Source organism: Hypanus sabinus, chromosome 4, assembly GCF_030144855.1.
Source record: "Hypanus sabinus isolate sHypSab1 chromosome 4, sHypSab1.hap1, whole genome shotgun sequence".
NCBI lineage: Eukaryota > Metazoa > Chordata > Chondrichthyes > Myliobatiformes > Dasyatidae > Hypanus > Hypanus sabinus.
The window spans coordinates 8,805,773-8,825,956 of NC_082709.1; the positions used below are offsets into that span (position 1 = coordinate 8,805,773).

Sequence of the window (20,184 nt, forward strand, 5' to 3'; positions counted from 1 at the left end):
ATAGCAAAGAAAGCCCAGCAGCGTCTCTACTTTTTGCAAAGGCTGAGGAAAGTCCATCTCCCACCCCCCCCCCATCCTCATCACATTCTCCAGTGGTTGTATTGAGAGCATCCTGAGCAGCTGCATCACTACCTGGTTTGGAAATTGCACCATCTTGGATCGCGAGACCCTGCAGCGGATAGTGAGGTCAGCTGAGAAGATCATCGGGGTCTCTCTTCCTGCCATCACGGACATTTACACTGCACACTGCATCCGCAAAGGAAACTGCATTATGAAGGACCCAATGCACCCGTCATACAATCTCTTCTCCCTCCTGCCATCTGGGAAAAGGCTCCGAAGCATTCAGGCTCTTACAACCAGACTATATAACAGTTTCTTCCCCCAAGCTATCAGACTCCTCAATACCTGAAGCCTGGACTGACACCTTGCTCTACTGTCCTGTTTATTATTTATTGTCATGCCGGTACTGTTTCTGTGCACTTTACGCAGTTCAGTGTAGGTCTGTAGTCTAGTGTAGCTTTCTTTGTTTTTTTTATTACGTAGTTCAGTCTAGTTTTTTTGTACTGTGTCATGTAACACCATGGTCCTGAAAAACATTGTCTCATTTTTACTATGCGCTGTACCAGCAGCTATGGTCGGAATGACAATAAAAGTTGACGACTTGACTTGACTTGAGGTCTCCCACAGTTTTCCCACACTCCAGAGTGTAAAGTCCTAATCTATTCAATTTTACCCAAATTTGCACTCCTTCAAGCTTATGGATAACTTTCCTGTTGGTTGGTGACTAGAACTGCACACAATACTCCAAATTAGACTTCACCAAGGTCTTCAGCATAACATCCCAATTCCTGTTTCTCAATATACTAATTTATGAAAACTGTGCATAAGGGATGAAATGATTTTGATAAAATAACCAACACTGTACATATGCATATTCAGAACTTTACAATGGCCTTGAACACTAGGTAGTTTTTACCTATGTCAGTATATTGCATTCAGCAGGATAGATTCATGGTATTTTGAATTTGCTGCTGCTGGTTCAAACATGTAAGAAATAATGTTTTTCCTTTACAAGAACATTCATTACATTTTAATCCATCAGATACTGACCTTTTCTCATTTTCATTCTGATCTTAAGTAACTAATTGGAACCTCTTTTTTTTAAATCTGTTGTTGTGGTTGTTTACTCTATTAAAGAGGGTAAAATCTCAATATAACCATATAACAATCACAGCACGGAAACAGGCCATCTCGGCCCTCCTAGTCCGTGCCGAACTCTTAATCTCACCTAGTCCCACCTACCCGCACTCAGCCCATAACCCTCCACTCCTTTCCTGTCCATATACCTATCCAATTTTACCTTAAATGACACAACTGAACTGGCCTCTACTTCTTCTACAGGAAGCTCATTCCACACAGCTATCACTCTCTGAGTAAAGAAATACCCCCTCGTGTTTCCCTTAAACTTCTGCCCCCTAACTCTCAAATCATGTCCTCTCGTTTGAATCTCCCCTACTCTCAATGGAAACAGCCTATTCATGTCAACTCTATCTATCCCTCTCAAAATTTTAAATACCTCGATCAAATCCCCCCTCAACCTTCTACGCTCCAATGAATAGAGACCTAACTTGTTCAACCTTTCTCTGTAAGAAATATATATTGAGGTATATTGCTCAGTTATGTCATGGCAAAGGTAAGTTGAAGGGTCTTGACCCAGAATGTCAACTGTCCATTTCCTTTGGAACTTCCCAGTGGCCAAACATTATAATTCCAACCCATTCTGACATGGTGGTCCATGGCCTGCTCTTATGCCTAGATAAAGCCACTCTCAAGGTGAGAGCAACACCTTGTATCCGGACAGGGTAACCTCCAACTTGTTGGCGTGAATACCGATTTCTCCTTCTGGTTTAAAAAAAAATCCTCCCCCTCCCCTCTTCTGTTCCCCACTTTGCCTTCTTGCCTCTTCTCACCTGTATATCACCTCTCCATATCCCCATCTCCTTCCCTTTCTCCTATGGTCCTCTCTCCTCTTCTATTGGATTCATTCTTCTCCAGCCCTTTACCTTTCCCACTCACCTGGCTTCACCTTCTACCTCTTGAGCTACCTCCTACCCTACCCCCACTTTTTTCTGTTGTCTTCCCCCTTCCTCTCCAGTCCTAAAGAAGCGTCTCTGTCCGAAACATCGGCTGTTTACTCTTTTCCATAGATGCTGCCTGACCTGCTGAGTTCCTCCCTCATTTTGTGTGTGTTCCCTCAACAGCTGTTACCTGACCCACCGAGTTCCTTCACCAACTTGCTTGTTCCAATATTATGGCAAATGAGGCCCAGAATTATTCTGGAAAATGTGTCTAGAAGATTGAACAGCTGATGCTATTGCATAAATGTCATAAAGAAACATTTTTGAGGAGTAATCAAATAAACTAGGAGAGGAATCCATTCATTAATTGTGTATTGTATTTATCTATTGAACCAAACTAACTGAATTACATTTTGCTCCAAAAGCTGATGTCAGTTGTTAAATAGAAGATGAATTTAAAAAGAATATCTTTCACTATCAACTTACTTTATATTTTATTATGAATTTCTAACCTTATTACCTGTATTGACATTAAAATGTTATTGGTGCTGCATTTCAGAGCCTTCTCGTAACTATGGAGCTGAAGAATACGGACCAGAATCCATCTGCCTAATTCAGCAATCGTATTTTATTATGCAACAGTGCAACAAAATGCCAAGATCTCCAGACTGGGGGAGTGGGTGCTATAGGGTGAGTTCATATCTAATTCTTAATTAGCAATCATACAATTATGCATTATTGTAATATCACTTAAATGAAGATCCCTGGTGTGTATGTTCTTGGAAAATGTTCCTTCAAAGATATAGTGGCCTTCAAAACCCAATAGAAGTGCCCATTGGTTGACAAAATAGTGCAAGATAAATAGCGCAAAATAGTGCAAACTTGGCTAAAGGATGGTTGTCATTGGGGGCTGAACGTCCAAGGATATATGGTGTATTGGAAAGATAGGTTAGTAGACAGAGGGGGTGTTGTAGCCCTGTGTATATAAAAAAAATATTAAATCATTAGAAAGTTATGATGTAGGATCAAAAAGCGTAGAGTCTCTATGGGTTGAGTTTAGAAATGGCAAAGGTAAAAGGACCCTAATGACAATTGTATACAGGCCTCCAAACAGCAACTGGGATGTGGATTACATATTAGAGCAGGAGATAGAAAAAGTGGGTCCAAAGATCAATAACCATATAACAATCACAGCACGGAAATAGGCCATCTCGGCCCTCCTAGTCCGTGCCGAACTCTTAATCTCACCTAGTCCCACCTACCCGCACTCAGCCCATAACCCTCCACTCCTTTCCTGTCCATATACCTATCCAATTTTACCTTAAATGACACAACTGAACTGGCCTCTACTACTTCTACAGGAAGTTCATTCCACACAGCTATCACTCTCTGAGTAAAGAAATACCCCCTCGTGTTTCCCTTAAACTTCTGCCCCCTTACTCTCAAATTATGTCCTCTCGTTTGAATCTCCCCTACTGTCAATGGAAACAGCCTATTCACGTCAACTCTATCTATCCCTCTCAAAATTTTAAATACCTCGATCAAATCCCCCCTCAACCTTCTACGCTCCAATGAATAGAGACCTAACTTGTTCAACCTTTCTCTGTAACTTAAGTGCTGAAACCCAGGTAACATCCTAGTAAATCGTCTCTGCACTCTCTCTAATTTATTGATATCTTTCCTATAATTCGGTGATCAGAACTGTACACAATATTCCAAATTTGGCCTTACCAATGCCTTGTACAATTTTAACATTACATCCCAACTTCTGTACTCAATGCTTTGATTTATAAAGGCCAGTGTTCCAAAAGCCTTCTTCACCACCCTATCTTCATGAGACTCCACCTTCAGGGAAGTATGCACTGTTATTCCTAGATCTCTCTGTTCCTCTGCATTCCTCAATGCCCTACCATTTACCCTGTATGTTCTATTTGGATTATTCCTGCCAAAATGTAGAACCTCATACTTCTCAGCATTAAACTCCAACTGCCAACGTTCAGCCCATTCTTCTAACCGGCATAAATCTCCCTGCAAGCTTTGAAAACCCACCTCATTTTCCACAACACCTCCTACCTTAGTATCATCGGCATACTTACTAATCCAATTTACCACCCCATCATCCAGATCATTTATGTATATTACAAACAACATTGGGCCCAAAACAGATCCCTGAGGCACCCCACTAGTCACCGGCCTCCATCCCGATAAACAATTATCCACCACTACTCTCTGGCATCTCCCATCTAGCCACTGTTGAATCCATTTTATTACTCCAGCATTAATACCTAACGACTGAACCTTCTTAACTAACCTTCCATGTGGAACTTTGTCAAAGGCTTTGCTGAAGTCCATATAGACTACATCCATTGCCTTACCCTCGTCAACATTCCTTGTAACTTCTTCAAAAAATTCAATAAGGTTTGTCAAACTTGACCTTCTGCGCACAAATCCATGCTGGCTACTTCTAATCAGATCCCGTCTATCCAGATAATTATAAATACTATCTCTAAGAATACTTTCCATTAATTTACCCACCACTGATGTCAAACTGACAAGTCTATAATTGCTAGGCTTACTTCTAGAACCCTTGTTAAACAATGGAACCACATGAGCAACACGCCAATCCTCCAGCACAATCCCCGTTTCTAATGACATCTTAAAGATCTCCGTCAGAGCTCCTGCTATTTCTACACAAACTTCCCTCAAGATCCTGGGGAATATCCTGTCAGGACCCAGAGATTTATCCACTTTTAAATTTCTTAAAAGCGCCAGTACTTCCACCTCTTTAATTGTCATAGGTTCCATAACTTCCTTACTTGTTTCCCACTTGTTTCAATGTCATGACAATTGTTGGGGATTTTAACATGAAAGTGGATTGGGAAAACCAGGCCAGTTCTGGACTGAGAGAGAATTTGGAGAATGTCTAAGGGATGGCTTTTTAGAACAGCTTGTTGTTAAATCCACAGGGGGATTGGCTTTGCTGGATTGGGTGTTGTCCAATGATCCAGAGGTGATAAGAGAGCTTAAGGTTAAGGAACCCTTAGGGAACAGTGATCACAATATGATCGAGTTCACTTTGAAATTTGAGAAGGAGAAACTAAAATCCAATGTGTCGGTATTTCAGTGGGGGAAAAAAGGAAATTACAATGGCATGAGAGGGAAACTGGCCAAAGTTAACTGGAAAGGGACACTAGCAGGAAGGACAGCAGAGCAGCAGTGGCTGGAGTTTCTGCGAAAAATGAGGGAAGTGCAAGAATAACAATTTATTCCAAATAAGAAGAAATTTTCAAATGAAAGGAGGATACTTATCGTGGCTGACAAGTGAAGTCAGAGCCAAAGTAAAAGCAAAAGAGAGGGCATACAAGGAAGCCAAAGCTAGTGGGAAGATAGAGGATTGGGAAGCTTTTAAAAACTTGCAGAAAGAAACTAAGAAGGTCATTAGGAAGGAAAAGATGAATTATGAAAGGAAGCTGGACTAATGTCAAAGAAGATAATAAAAGCTTTTTTAAGTACATAAAGAGTAAAAGGGAGTCGAGCGTAGATGTAAGACCAATAGAAAATGATGCTGGAAATATTGTAATGAGAGACGCAGAGATGGCAGAGGAACTGAATGCGCACTTTGCATCAGTCTTCACAGTGGAAGACATCAGTATACTGGACAGTCAAGAGGGTCAGGGAAATGAGGTATGTGCAGTGAAAATTACAACTGAGAAGGTGCTCAGGAAGCTTAATGGTCTGAAGGTGGATAAATCTCCTGGACCTGATGGAATGTGCCCTCAGGTTCTGAAAGAAGTAGCTGGAGAGATTGCGGAGGCGTTAATGATGATCTTTCAAGAATCGATAGATTCTGGCATTGTACCAGATGACTGGAAAATTGCAAATGTTACTCCACTGTTTAAGAATGGTGGGAGGCAGCAGAAAGGAAACTATAGACCTGTTAGCCTGACATCACTGGTTGAGAAGTTGTTGGAATCCATTGTTAGGGATGAGATTACGGAGTTCCTGCAGGTACACGACATGATAGGCCAAAGCCAGCATGGTTTCCTGAAAGGAAAATCCTGCCTGTCTAAGCTACTTCAATTTTTTGAGGAAATTGCAAGCAGGATAGACAAAGATGCAGTAGGTGTGGTGTACTCAGATTTTCAGAAGGCCTTTGACAAGATGTTGCATTAGAGGCTGCTTAGCAAGATAAGAGCCCATGAAATTACAGGGAAATTACTAGCGTGGGTGGAGCATTGGCTGATCAGCAGAAAACAGAAAGTGGGAATAAAGGGATCCTATTCTGGCTGGCTGCAGGTTAGATTGGAGTTCCACAGGGGTCAGTGTTGGGACTGCTGCTTTTTATGATGTATATCAATGATTTGGACGATGGGATTAATGGATTTGTGGCTAATATTGGGATGATACAAAAATAGTTGGAGGAGCTGGTAGTGTTGAGGAAACAGAGAGCCTGCAAAGAGACAGATAGTTTAGGGGAATGGGCAAAGAAGTGGCAAATGAAGTACAATGTTGGAAAGTGTATGTTCATGCACTTTAATGGAAGAAATAAATAGGTAGACTATTTATATAGGGAGTGAACTCAAAATGCAGAGATGTAAAGGGACTTGGGAGTCCTTGTGCAGGATACCCTAAAGGTTAACCTCCAGGTTGAGTTGGTTGTGAAGAGGGTGAATGCAATGTTGGCATTCATTTCTAGAGGTATAGAATATAAGAGCAGGAATGTGATGTTGAGGCTCTATAAGGCACTAGTGAGACCACACTTAAGTATTGTATGCAGTTTTAGGTTCCTTATTTTAGAAAGGATATACTGACACTGGAGAGGGTTTAGATTCCGGAGAATGATTCCAGGAATGAAAGGGTTACCGTATGAGGAACATCCGACAGCTCTTGGGCTGAATTCCCTGGAGTTCAGGAGAATGAGGGGGCATCTCATAAAAGCATTCCAAATGTTAAAAGGCTTGAACAGATTAGATATAGCAAAGTTATTTCCCATGGTAGGGGAGTCTAGGACAAGAGGGCATGACTTCAAAATTAAAGGACGTCCACTTAGAACAGAAATGCAGAGTAATTTCTTTAGTCAGAGGGTGGTAAATTTGGGGGATTTGTTGCCAGAGGTGGCTATGGAGGCCAACTCATTAGGTGTAATTAAGGCAGAGATAGATAGGTTATTGATTAGCCAGGGCATCAAAGGGTATGGGGAGAAGGCAGGCGAATGGAGATGACTGGAAGAATTAAATCAGCCCATGATTGAATGGTGGAGCAGACTCAATGGGATCGAATGGCCTACTTCTATTCCTATATCTTATGAAGATGTCCTGGTTACTATAAAGGCCAGTCCTCCAGCATGAGCATTTGCCTCCATAGCAACCAGGACATCTTCAAGGAGTGCTGCCTCAAAAAAGAGGCATTGTGCCGACCCACTTCCTAGCGCACTCGAACCGGCTCACAAATGGCCAGCGCGCCAGCATAAAGGCCAGTCCCAAAAGGGCGCCAAGTCTGCTTCACCAGCAAGGAGGAAAGCCCGCGCGGGACTGTGAATACGTGCCCCCTACAGCATCCGCTCGCGGGACAGGACTGTGAATACGCGCCCCCTACAGCATCTGCGCCCGGGGAGGGCGGGATCAGGAAGGCTTTAAAGTGAGGCCACGAAGTTCGAAAAAAATCTTTTTTAACTGCAGTTCACCAACTCCGTGTCGTAATTTCAGCGCTGCGTGTAGCACACCACTACAGCATCCATTAAAAACATTCCCTCTTACTGCTATCATCAGGAAGGAGGGACAGAAACTTGAAGGCACACACTCAACAATTAGGGATTGGATTCTTCCCCTCTGCCAACCAATTTCTGAATGGACATTGAACCCAAAAACACTACCTCACTACTTTTTCATTTCTGTTTGTGCACCACTTATTTAATTTATCTATTTAATATATTTACACTTCATGCAATTCACAATTTTTTCTCTATTACGCATTGCACTGTAATGCTGCCACAGTTAGTAAATTTCATGACATATGCTGCTGATATTAAAACTGGATCTGATTCATTTCAGTGAAGCATAATGCAAGAGCAATATAAACTGACGACACCACTGAAACTTAAATAATTTTTATCACATCTTGTTTGAGTAGAATAGCTTCCATGATATAAAAAAAAAACCTATAGACACTGGAAATCTGAAATAAAAACAGAAAATGCAGGAAAAACTCAGTGGCAGGCAGCATCTGTCAAAAAAAAACAGCTGATGCTTTAGGTTATGTTCTATGATCAAAACTGAGAAAAGTAAATTAGTCTTGGTAGAGGGCATTTGGGGAAATGAAGGGAATTTCTCTGAAAGGGTTGAAATAACATGGCCATAAAGGAGCAGTTAGGCATGTCTGACTGCACAATGTTACTCACAATGAATATGCTACATGAGTGCTTAAGGAGACCTCATCTGCCCCAAAAATTGCTGGCCAGCTTTTATTGATGTGTGATAGAGAGCATACCAACCACAAACTACTTCCAACAGGTACAACACACACAAAATTCTGGGGGAGCTCAGCTGGCCAGGCCACATCTATGGAAATGAATAAACAGTTGACATTTCAGGTCGAGACCCTTCTTCAGGACTGGAAAGAAACAGGAGAAGGAAGGTGGCAGGTGATAGGAAAGGACAAAAGGTCATGGTAGAAAGGAAAGGAGGAGCAGCAACAGAGGGAGGTGATGAGCAGGTGAGGAAATATTGGAGAGAGAGGGAAATGGGAATGGGGAAAGGTGAAGTGGGTGGAGTGCATTACTGGATGTTCATGCTGTCAGGTTGGAGGCTACCAGATGGAATATAAGGTGTTATTCCTCCAACCTCAGCGTAGCCTCATCGCTGCACTAAAGAAGGTCATGGATTGACATGTCGGAATGGGAAGTAGAATTGAAATGGGTGGCTACTGGGAGATCCCGCTTTTTCTGTTGGATGGAGTGTAGGTACTCGGCAAAATGGTACCCCAATCTATGTCGGGTCTCACTGATATATAGGAGACCACACTTGGAACACTGAATACAGTAGATGACCCCAAAGGACTCACGGGTGGAGTGTTGCCTCACCTGGAAAAACTGTTTGGGTCCCTGAATGTTAGTGAGGGAGGACGTGTATGGGGCATGTCCAGACACTATACACCTTCATCCCCCATCGGGGGGCCTGAAAAAGCAGGATCTCCTGGTAGCCACCCATATCAATTCTACTTCCCAGTCCCATTCTGACATGGCAATCCATGGCCTTCCCTGCCACAGGAATGAGGCCACATTCAGGTTGGAGGAGCAACACCTTGTATTCCACCTGGGTAGCCTCCAACCTGGTGGCATGAATATCAATATCTCTAACTTACGGTAATTGCCCCCCACCCTGCCTGTTTCCCTCTCTCACCTTGTCTCCATGCACACCAATCACCTCCCTCTAGTGCTCCTCCTCCCCTTTCTTCAATGGTCTTGTATGCTCTCCTATCAGATTCCGCCTTCTCCAGCCCTCTGTCTCTTTCACCAATCAACTTTGCAGCTCTTTACTTCACTGCCTCCCCCCTCCCAGTTTCACATATGACCTACCACCTTAACCTTCTTCCACTTTCCCCCACCACCTTACTCTGACTTCTCTTTCTTTCCCATCATGATGAAATGTCTCAGCCCCAAACGTCGACTGTTTACTCTTTTCCACAGATGCTGCCTGGCTTGCTGAGTTCCTGTAGCATCTTGTGTGGTTTGTTTTGGATTTCCAGCATTTGCAGATTTTCTCATGTTTGTGACTTCAACAGGTGATTAGGGCAGTTTAGCACATCGTTGAGACCTGGAGTCCGTCTACAACTCTCATGCCCATGGCATGCTCATAACCTCATTGAAGACCCATTCCATCCTCGACACTGTCTGATCAATCTCCTGCTATCTGGTAGGAGATACAGAAACTGAAAAAACTGAATACAAAAACTGAAAAACAGCTTCTTCCTGAGGGTTGTTGTGCCGCTGAATAATGCCACACTCCAGCTTGCCAATGGCTTTGAGTGTTATGCACAATCAAAGTCTCTTATTGCATTAAAATGTGGAAATTTCTTTGTAAACCGACTGGAGTAGCACCGCAATCTTATTGCCTTGAGCAATGACAATGAAGTTCTATTCCCATTTCCGTTTCCTGGAAGGTCAATAAAGTATAGCTTCAAGATGCTGAATTTGTACTTTAACTCCATTAATACAGTATATTGTACAGAAAAGTACCTAACTAATAAGAATATACTTTCAGAAACAGAATATAAAGGGAAGCAAACTTAGAATGAATTTGCAAAATAAACATAAATTTATTCTCCAAGTTATAAATACTAAATATTTTCTACTATTTGTCCTTCAGATTTCCTGTTCTACTGATGGGCTGATCGTTTGGGTTTCAAATAAATCTTTCTTATGCAGTCGAACGGGACAGGTGCTCCCTGTTAACGTGAAGTTGAATGACTGGGTGTACACAGGAAGTTTAGTATGTCCATCTTGTTCTGACTTCTGCACTGCTTGTCCACCAGAACGTGATCCACCGCTAAGTAATTTCACAAAGATGACTCTTATAGGTAATGCATTTCTTTTCTTGTAATATTTTAATTAAAATTAAGATGCTTTATTAGATGTCATCTGGGCTAAAAATACTAAATTAATCCACAGAGCACTATGTAACCAACACACACAATGCTGGTGGAACACAGCAGGCCAGGCAGCATCTATAAGAAGAAGTACAGTCGATGTTTCGGGCCAAGACCCTTCGTCAGGACACCTCGGGTCTTGACCTAAAACATCAACTGTACTTCTTCCTAGAGATGCTGCCTGGCCTATTGTGTTCCACTAGCATCTTGAGTGTGTTGCTTGAATTTCTAGCATCTGCAGATTTCCTCGTGTTTGCGAGCACTATGTAATGCTCACTGGTCTTTAATAATTTTAGAGTATATCTTTTTCATGGATATTTAAGGTATACATACAGGACTGTGCAAAAATCCTTGGCATATATACTGAACAGTGCCTATAAAAAGTATTTTCTCACCCAACCCCCCTGGAAGTTTTCATAAGACATAGGAGTAGAATTAGGCCATTTGGACCATCAGGTCTGTTCTTGCCATTCAATCATGGCTGATCTTTTGTTGCCCTCTTCAGCCCCACTCCCCTGCCTTCTCCCTGTAACCTTTGATGCCATGTCCAATCAATAACCTATCAATCTCTACCTTAAATACACCAAACAACCTAGCCTCCACAGCTGCCTGTGGTAACAAATTCCACAAATTCACCACCCTCAGGCTAAAGAAGTTTATCCACATTTCTGATCTAAAAAGATGCCCTCTATCCTGAGGCTGTGCCCACTTGTGCTAAACTTTGCCACAATGGCAAACATCCTTTCCACATGTACTCTCTCTGGGCCTTTCAACATTCGAAAGGTTTCAATGAGATCCCACCTTATCCTTCTAAATTCCAGCGAGTACAGATCCAGAGCTATCAAACGTTCCTCATATGGTAACTCTTTCATTCCCAGAATCATCCTTGTGACCCTCCTCTGAACCCTCTCCAATGCTGCACATCTTTTAGATGAGTAGCCCAAAGCTGTTCACCAGTGAGGCCTCACCAGGGCCTTATAAAGCCTCAGCATCACATCCCTGCTCTTGTATTCTTGAACTATTAGAGTGAATGCTAACATTGCACCACTGACTCCCAAGTCCCTTTGCGTCTCAATTTTTTGGATTTTCTCCCCATTTAGAAAATTGTCTGCACACTTAGTTCTTCTACCAAACTGCATGACCATCCATTTTCCAACATCGTATTTCATTTGTCACCCTCTTGCCCATTCTCCTAATTTGATACTGATCAAGAGAAAAAGACTCTTTTCTGTCAAAGTGAAAACATATCTCTACAAAGTGATCTGAATTATAAATATAAAACACAAACTAATTTATTGAATAAGGAATCACCCCCTTCAAGTCAGTAGATGCACCTTTGGCAGCCATTACAGGCTTGAGTTTGTGTGGATGGGTCTCTATCAGCTTTGTACATCTGGACACTGCAGTTTTTCCCCATTCTTTACAAAACTCGCAAGCTCTATCAGATTATATGCGGATCATGAGTGAACAACTCTTTTCAAGTCTAGCCACAAAGTCTCAGTTGGATTGAGGTCTAGACTCTGACTTGGCCACTCCAGGACATTAACTTTGTTGCTTTTAAGCCATTCCTGTGTAGCTTTGGCTTTATGCTTGGGATCATTGACTTGCTGGAAAACAACTTCTCCCAAGTCACAGTTCTCTTTCAGACTGCATCAGGATTTCTTCCAGGATCTCCCTGTATTTTGCTGCATTCATTTTATCCTCTACCTTCACAAGCCTTCCTGGACCTGCTGCAGTGAAGCATCCCCTCAGCATGATGCAGCCAGCACTATACTTCACAGTAGGGATGGTGTGTTTTTGATGATGTGTGGTTTATTCTAAACAGTGCATTTAGTCTGATGGCCAAAAAGCTCATTTTTGGTTTCATCAGAACCTTCTTCCAGCTGCCTTCAGAGTCTCCCACATGTCTTCTGGTGAACTCATGTGAAGTTTTTTTAAACTGTTTAAAACTCTCCCATAAAGCTGCAACTGGTGAAGCACCCGGACAACAGTTGTTGTATGTGCAGTCTCTCCCATCTCAGCCACAGAAGCTTGTAACCCCCTCCAGAGTTGGCATTGGTCTCTTGGTGGCCTCCCTCACTAATCCCCTTCTTGCACGGTCACTCAGTGTTTGAGCGATGATTTGGTGTTTCATATTAAAGGGGGTGAATACTTCGGCAATCAATTATTTTGCATTTTATATTTGTAATTAATTTTGATCACTTAGTTGAAATCTTTTTCCACTTTGACACAAAAGTGTCATTTTCTATTGATCAGTGTCAGAAAAGCCAAATTAAAATCCACAATGATTCAATGTTGTAAAACAATGAAACATGGAACTTCCCAGGGGGTTATAGGCAATGTGTATAGCTATGGTGCCCAAGACTTCTGCACAGTAGTGCATTTATCAAAATGGAGCAGAGAGGAAATTTATCAAACTGATGGGAGCAAAGGATGTTGGGAATGATGATGGTGGAGTGCTGTAGGACAGGGGGGAGAGAAAGAGTGCCGGGGCAGGTGGTGGTGTGAGTACAGGCACGCCCAGCCCTGAGACACCAGGCAAGGTCATTTGGTTCCAAACAATTGGTTTATTGATCATTACAGAATGTCTCTCTGGTGCTTTCCATTCCCTCCCCCCTCCCTTTCCCATTCCCCAGCTGTGATATCACCTCTTCCTGCATTATTCCCACTCAGTCCACAATAGCGACCCATATCAGAATCAGGTTTATCATCATTCACATATGTCATGAAATTTATTTTTCTCATGCTGCAGCAATAGTATAGTGCATTACATAAAATTACTACACTACTGTGCAAAATTTTATGCACCCTAAACCACTGTATATAGAAGTCCCTATGACTTTTGCACAATTCTGTATAGTACTGTATAGAACCAATAAATGAGGCAATAGAACCAATATTCTTGTAACAAGCACAAGTTCAGATGAAGTAAGTTTTGTTCTTACATGAAATAAATGGAAATTTAAAATGATATATTTCTTTTCTAGGCCCCAGCAAGAATTGTTAATCCAGGATTCTAACTTTAGTCCTAAGTATTTCATCTCTAGGTATATTGGTACCATCCAGATATTAGGGTTTCTTCCCCTGCTGTGATCTAAGTGTTTTAGGGATACATTTTGACCCAATTTTTGACTGGTAAATCAGATGAGCCAGTACATTTAAATATTTGTGTGTAGTTTGTATTTGGTGTGACAAGATGCTTGTTCAACGTGTAGTACAGTGCGCATGTGCTGCACTACGAAAATCACACAAGCAATCTGGAGCCTCTCAGTTAAATGTGACCCCAAAATTGTTCATACGCTTGCGAGTAAATTTTCTAGTGATACGAGAGCTAAGGAAGGTTCAGCATCAAAGGAAATTTACTGAAAAATTAATTAATCTGTGTGAAGTGTAGCATTCGTAGAGTGGGCATGATTAAAGTATACGAATTATCATGGATTCAAAATATTTTCAGTTGTACATAGAAGTGAAAAAGATTGCAAAGATTTTTAAGTTATTGCTCTTTGTTTTTGTTATCTCTTCCAGATCCGTGCTCCAGCTCATCGGGTTTAGTCATTACTCTTTGGCTAGTGCTGACTAACTTTCTGCCCCTTATGGTAGGATTCCTCCTTTGTGTATGGAACTAAATTCAACCACACTTTCCATTAAAGGATCTAGTTAAAGCTGTTCTGTGTAGATCAGAACACTGCTACAGCAAGGCACTAATCTTCAAAAATGCATTATTTGCTTTTCCCACGTGACTGAATTTTGTTTATGAAGAAAAAGTGCAAATTTTGCTGAACTGCTACAAGAAACCATGACTCTTATGAAAAGGGTGCTACTACTGTACTGTATCAAACAAAGCTGAACTACCTCTGCAGTACAAAAATGATTGAAGATGTAATCTCTTCTACAATTGAACACATCCAATTATTTATTGTAAATCATATTCATTTTGAACCTCTTGTATATATGGTATTGAATTGCACAGATTTTTACTCATGATCTATCCTACTGTTACTATTTGCACAAGTGTCACTTGTTTTTTTTTGGTATATTGTCTTGGTTACTTCAAAACAATCCTATATAAGTAATCCTGTTTAAAATGGAACAATTTTGCTAGCACTGCAAATGCATTTGTATTATTGTCCTAATCTAAGAAAAAGCCTACCTTTAAATGTTTTTGTTTTGATGTAATATTACTCTTCTCATGTGTAACCTCTTCTGTTATTTCTTATACTGCACAGTCAGTCATTATTATTAATGGCTATAACCTTGGTTACCATGGAAGATAGTGGAGCCTCTCATTAAGATTATGTTGGACTTTATTTAACACAAAATCTAAGGGGTAGATTAAAATGTTGAACGCAGCTGCATCAAAGCTTTCTCTTCTTCAGACCCTTAGTTGCTCAGTGAATTCAGACACTGAATCATTATGTAAATAATTCGAGATGACTTGGGCCCAAATATCTTGGTCCCCTGTATGAAATACTTATAAGCCATTATTTGTAATGGTGCTGCCCCACTCCCCTTAACTATGCTCAACAAGAAATTAGCACTTTAAGGTTCAAAGGAGGAAAAACTGGTGAAAAGATGTATTTTTATCAATTTTTTTAAAGACCTTATTTAATATAACCTTTTACATGGCACCACCCAAGTAATTACCAAAGTTTATAGAAATTCATAATTACCATTACCCAAAATCATAAAGTTTAACCATAACTAAGTTTACACTTAGCTAACATCCATAAACTTTTGCTTGTTCTGTGTTGGCCAGATTATGATAGTGCAATATATTTTGAAAGCACTTGAAATTATTTTCAGTTTCTTGTTTATAAGTCAACAATTTTGTAGTGATATGACAAAGAAGATTTTTTTAAAAAATCTATTGGAAAGAAATTTGTCCTTGTTTGCTGGTGCTGGAAGCATGATATAGAAATGGCTGCTATTGGTACCCTTCTTCAAAGTTCAATTCTGTTGATTTCAATGAAAGTATTCCTTCAAGTAGCAGTAATTCTCTCAGATAAATAATCCTTTGGATGGCTAGTTTGGTCTATCTGCAACATTGAGTAGTAATTTAATTTGTTTGTAGCATTCAACACCCAGTATCATTGCACAGTATATTTTACTTCTAAAAATCATTTATGTTGAAATTGCTTCAAATGTCAATTTTCATGTTTGACTGTAGTACCAAAACAATCAAAAATGATGCTCAGACAAAAAAAAAGCCATTTGTAATCATTTTGAATTGTCTGTGGTCTATTTGGCATCAGGCCTCAAGCTAATAATGAAAACAAGTAATTTTAAATGACACATAAAATAGACTTTGACTTTCCACTGATCTAGTACATGATTTTCTCAAAAATGGTTCATGAATTTGTTGTACCAAGTTGGTGGACACTAATGACACTGTTGCATTCAAAAAGCAAATATACTAATATTTTTTCAAGTTACTTGAATTATATTAAACTTTGTTTTGCACTTTTTGAATGTAGTTCTTCAGAGTGTGATCGGCATAGCTCAGGTTATGAATATTGAACATCAGCTACATTCATATATAATTAATACATATCAACATTCCAGATCAAGTAAACACTTTCTGCTCTTTATATTGTGTTGTTGATAACTTAAGTTTATTTGTAATGAAATGTCATTTTATTGGACAAAGCTGCTTTGGGGAAAAACAATGTGCAATGTATCAGATCTTTTTCAGATTTTTTTTCTCAATAAATATAAATAAGAAAGTTGTAATTAACAACTGTTACATTTGGTTTGTGAAGATATGGCTACATGTATTTTAGCTTTTTTATATTTTGAATTGATATTGGAGGTTTTTCCGTTTATGCTTTTGGCAACCAGATCCAGAAGTACATTGACCATCACGGCTGAGTCAAATGTGGAAACGTCTCAGAATAAACAGATAAGTTTTTTTGAAAATGTTATATCATGAAAAATGAATGAACAGGCATTGCAATGCACATGATATTAGAATGGATAGTTTACATTTTTCACTTCCATGAAATAAGATATTAAACCAATATTTTTGATTATATAGTTATGACCAGTTTTCTTTCCAACACTGCGGTAAATGAAAGGCTGACATCAAGATAATAAAAAAAGGTTTATGGTTATTTATAATTGATTGCCAAAATAGTTTAAAAGGAGTTTCATTTGAAAACTGCAAAATTCATCCTTTGTCAGCTTGCATTTATTTGCAAGGACTAATTCTACATTCTTGCCATCCTACAAAATAATTGATGGGAGGGTAGACAGAAATTTTATAAACTTTGTCTTTTTACATTAATGTTAAGTGTTATGTTGTCTATCTGGTTGTATGATAATTTATTAATTTAATTTGCATATTAAAGAAGATTGGAGAGTGGCTAATGTCCCACTTTTCAAGAAGGGAGGGAAGGAGAAAACAGAGAACTATCGCCCTGTTAGCCTAACGTCAGTCATGGGGAAGATGCTTGAGTCCATTATTAAGGACGAAATAGTGGCACATCTAGATGGCAGAAATAGGATTAGGCCGAGCCAGCATGGATTTACCAAGGGCAAATCATGCTTGACTAATCTGTTGGAGTTTTTTGAGGGTGTAACAAGGATGTTAGACGAGGGTAAGCCAGTAGATGTTGTGTACCTAGATTTTCAGAAGGCATTCGATAAGGTGCCACATAGGAGATTGGTGAGTAAAATCAGAGCTCATGGCATTGGGGGCAGGGTTTCAACATGGATAGAAAACTGGTTGGCAGATAGAAAGCAAAGGGTAGCAGTGAATGGGTATTTCTCAGACTGGCTGGAGGTGACTAGTGGGGTACCACAGGGCTCTGTATTGGGACCACAGCTCTTTACGATTTATGTCAACGATTTAGATGAGGGCATTGAAAACTATATCAGCAAGTTTGCTGACGATACTAAACTGGGTGGCAGTGTGACATGCGAAGAGGATGTTAGGAGAATACAGGGAGACTTGGATAGGCTGAGTGAGTGGGCAGATACTTGGCAGATGTCATTCAATGTGAATAAATGTGAAGTTATCCACTTTGGAAGCTGGAACAAGAGGGCAGAGTATTGTCTGAACGGTGTCGAGTTAGGTAAGGGAGAAATGCAAAGAGACCTAGGAGTCCTAGTTCACCAGTCAATGAAGGTGAATGAGCAAGTGCAACAGGCAGTGAAGAGGGCAAATGGAATGTTGGCCTTTGTTACAAGGGGAATTGAATACAAGAGCAAGAATGTTCTTTTGCATTTGTACAGGGCCCTGGTGAGACCACACCTGGAATATTGTGTACAGTTTTGGTCTCCAGGTTTAAGGAAGGACATTCTGGCAATTGAGGAAGTGCAGCGTAGATTCACTAGGTTGATTCCTGGGATGGCAGGGCTGTCTTACGCAGAGAGATTGGACTTGTACACGCTGGAATTGAGGAGATTGAGAGGGGATCTGATTGAAACGTTTAAGATAATTAAAGGATTTGATAGGATTGAGGCAGGAAATATGTTCCAGATGTTGGGAGAGTCCAGTACCAGAGGGCATGGACTGAGAATAAGAGGTCAGTTATTTAAAACAGAGTTGAGGAAGAGCTTCTTCTCCCAGAGAGTTGTGGAGGTGTGGAATGCACTGCCTCAGAAGACGGTGGAGGCCAATTCTCTGGATGCTTTCAAGAAGGAGCTGGATAGATATCTGATGGATAGGGGAATCAAGGGATATGGGGACAAGGCAGGGACTGGGTATTGATAGTGAATGATCAGCCATGATCTCAGAATGGCGGTGCAGACTCGAGGGGCCGAATGGTCTACTTCTGCACCTATTGTCTATTGTCTATTAATTATTCCTCCCTTTAGGGAAGGATGAAGATTTTTTTCCCTTAATGGATTTTGTTCCAGCAGTAGACAATTTGAAGATGTTTTTTTCAGGGTTGAAATGCCGTACTGAATAATGGCTTTAAAAAAATATTGGCTTGAATTTGAATTTCTTGACAAAAGGGGAAATGAACATCTTGAAGGAGTGGTTTTAGTGACAGCAGCATGTTTAGCAGCAGAAACACATTTCCAAATCAATTAGCCTGGGTAGCTGATGGGGAAATACAACTCTCACAGACCCAAATTCTGCAAGTGGTAATGATCATCCAAACAAGCATCAGTTCAAAAGCTAACTTACAATTCCTATAAAATGTGCAAAGCACTCATTGTGCAAACAACGTTCCCAGTGAGTAACAGTAACAACTCCTTCAGAGATTCAGCATGTTCTAAGCTCTGCTTGTGTGATGCATAGCCAAAGTTGTGAATGTATACAATGCTTTTGGAGCAGTGATGTATTGGCAGTTGTCTGATTTACAGTGTACTTTAAAAAGATAAAATAGTAAGTGTTTCCAGAATACAAGTTCTTTTTGTTTTTCAGCTACCGGACTGCAATACGTAAGATTCAGTTAAGTACAAACCATGTTTTAAGGGGTAGTTTAATCACTGAGCTGACTATCAGATTTGCTTGGAGATGGGAAGATCCTATAGAACAGGAGTTCCTAAGGTTTTTTTTATGCTACAAGTTCCTACCATTAACTGAGGGGCCTATGGACCAGAGGTTGGGGCCCCCATCGTGGTCATACAATATGCAGAAATTGCTTTTTTTTTGCATAAAACTGCATGCAGATGGAGTGGAGGGTCTTCTGGTTGACAGAACGTTCTTGGGTGATGAGTACCTTCATTGATACATGGACCACTGCAAAATCTGCCAACCTATCACTTCATTCTGGTTTGATAATGAAACTCACTAGAAAATAGGTATTGGTTTCTCCCTTGCGCATTTATACAAGCTGGTTTTTAAGATCCCATTTCCAGAAGTGTATGTGGAAGGAATAAGTATAGTTTAGAATCATGATTAGTTGGACAGCTATGAGTGAAATGTGGCTACCTGGTCAGTACGGCCAGAAGGCTGTGAAGATTGACAGCTAACCCAATACCCTCAACCAAAAGTCTTCCAACCTAACAGGTCATATGTCAGGTACAAACCAAAGTGGAACTACTGACATTACTTTGTGCAAACATAAGTATTTGGAAGTTTTTGCTGTTGCTGTGACTCTTGCTATCAATATGGTCTTCCTCCAGATCCTATTAGTAAGACACTAATTTACACATTTAGCTTGGATTCCAAGATGACTTTCTCCAGTCTGTTAATCCACCTTTCAACAACTTTTTTTAAAAAAATGAATCACCCAAAGATGCATTCTGAAGCCCACAGCCTACATTGCTAGGATTTTCCTGTTCTGTCATCTTGGTTTGGTTTCAGTGGGGATTTTCAGGAAATGATGACCATTTTACAATCAATAGGCATTTAGACTCCGATTAATGATTACCATATTAAAATACCCATTGAGTGCTCCTGGAGGTGAGAATTTAGAAGACCATGAACAAGTAGGACATATGGGCACAACCACCACTGATGTTTGCACATGCAATTTCAACCTTTCCTAATCTACAACTCAAATTTTTC

At 40.4% G+C, this 20,184-nt stretch overlaps 1 protein-coding gene across 2 annotated transcripts in view; it reads left to right on the forward strand.

The window, feature by feature from the left end:
* The window catches only part of lmln (leishmanolysin-like (metallopeptidase M8 family)), a 53,453-nt gene extending 36,836 nt beyond the window's left edge, over positions 1-16,617 (forward strand). The window contains exons 14-16 of one of the 2 annotated variants that reach the window (XM_059966355.1): positions 2,638-2,768; positions 10,442-10,652; positions 14,247-16,617. In XM_059966355.1, coding sequence (XP_059822338.1) covers positions 2,638-2,768; positions 10,442-10,652; positions 14,247-14,347 — 443 coding nt within the window. In that variant the 3' untranslated portion in view covers positions 14,348-16,617. The remainder of the gene's footprint in view (positions 1-2,637; positions 2,769-10,441; positions 10,653-14,246) is intronic. The other variant, XM_059966354.1, reaches the window with a different exon arrangement.
* Positions 16,618-20,184: the final 3,567 nt, after the last annotated feature.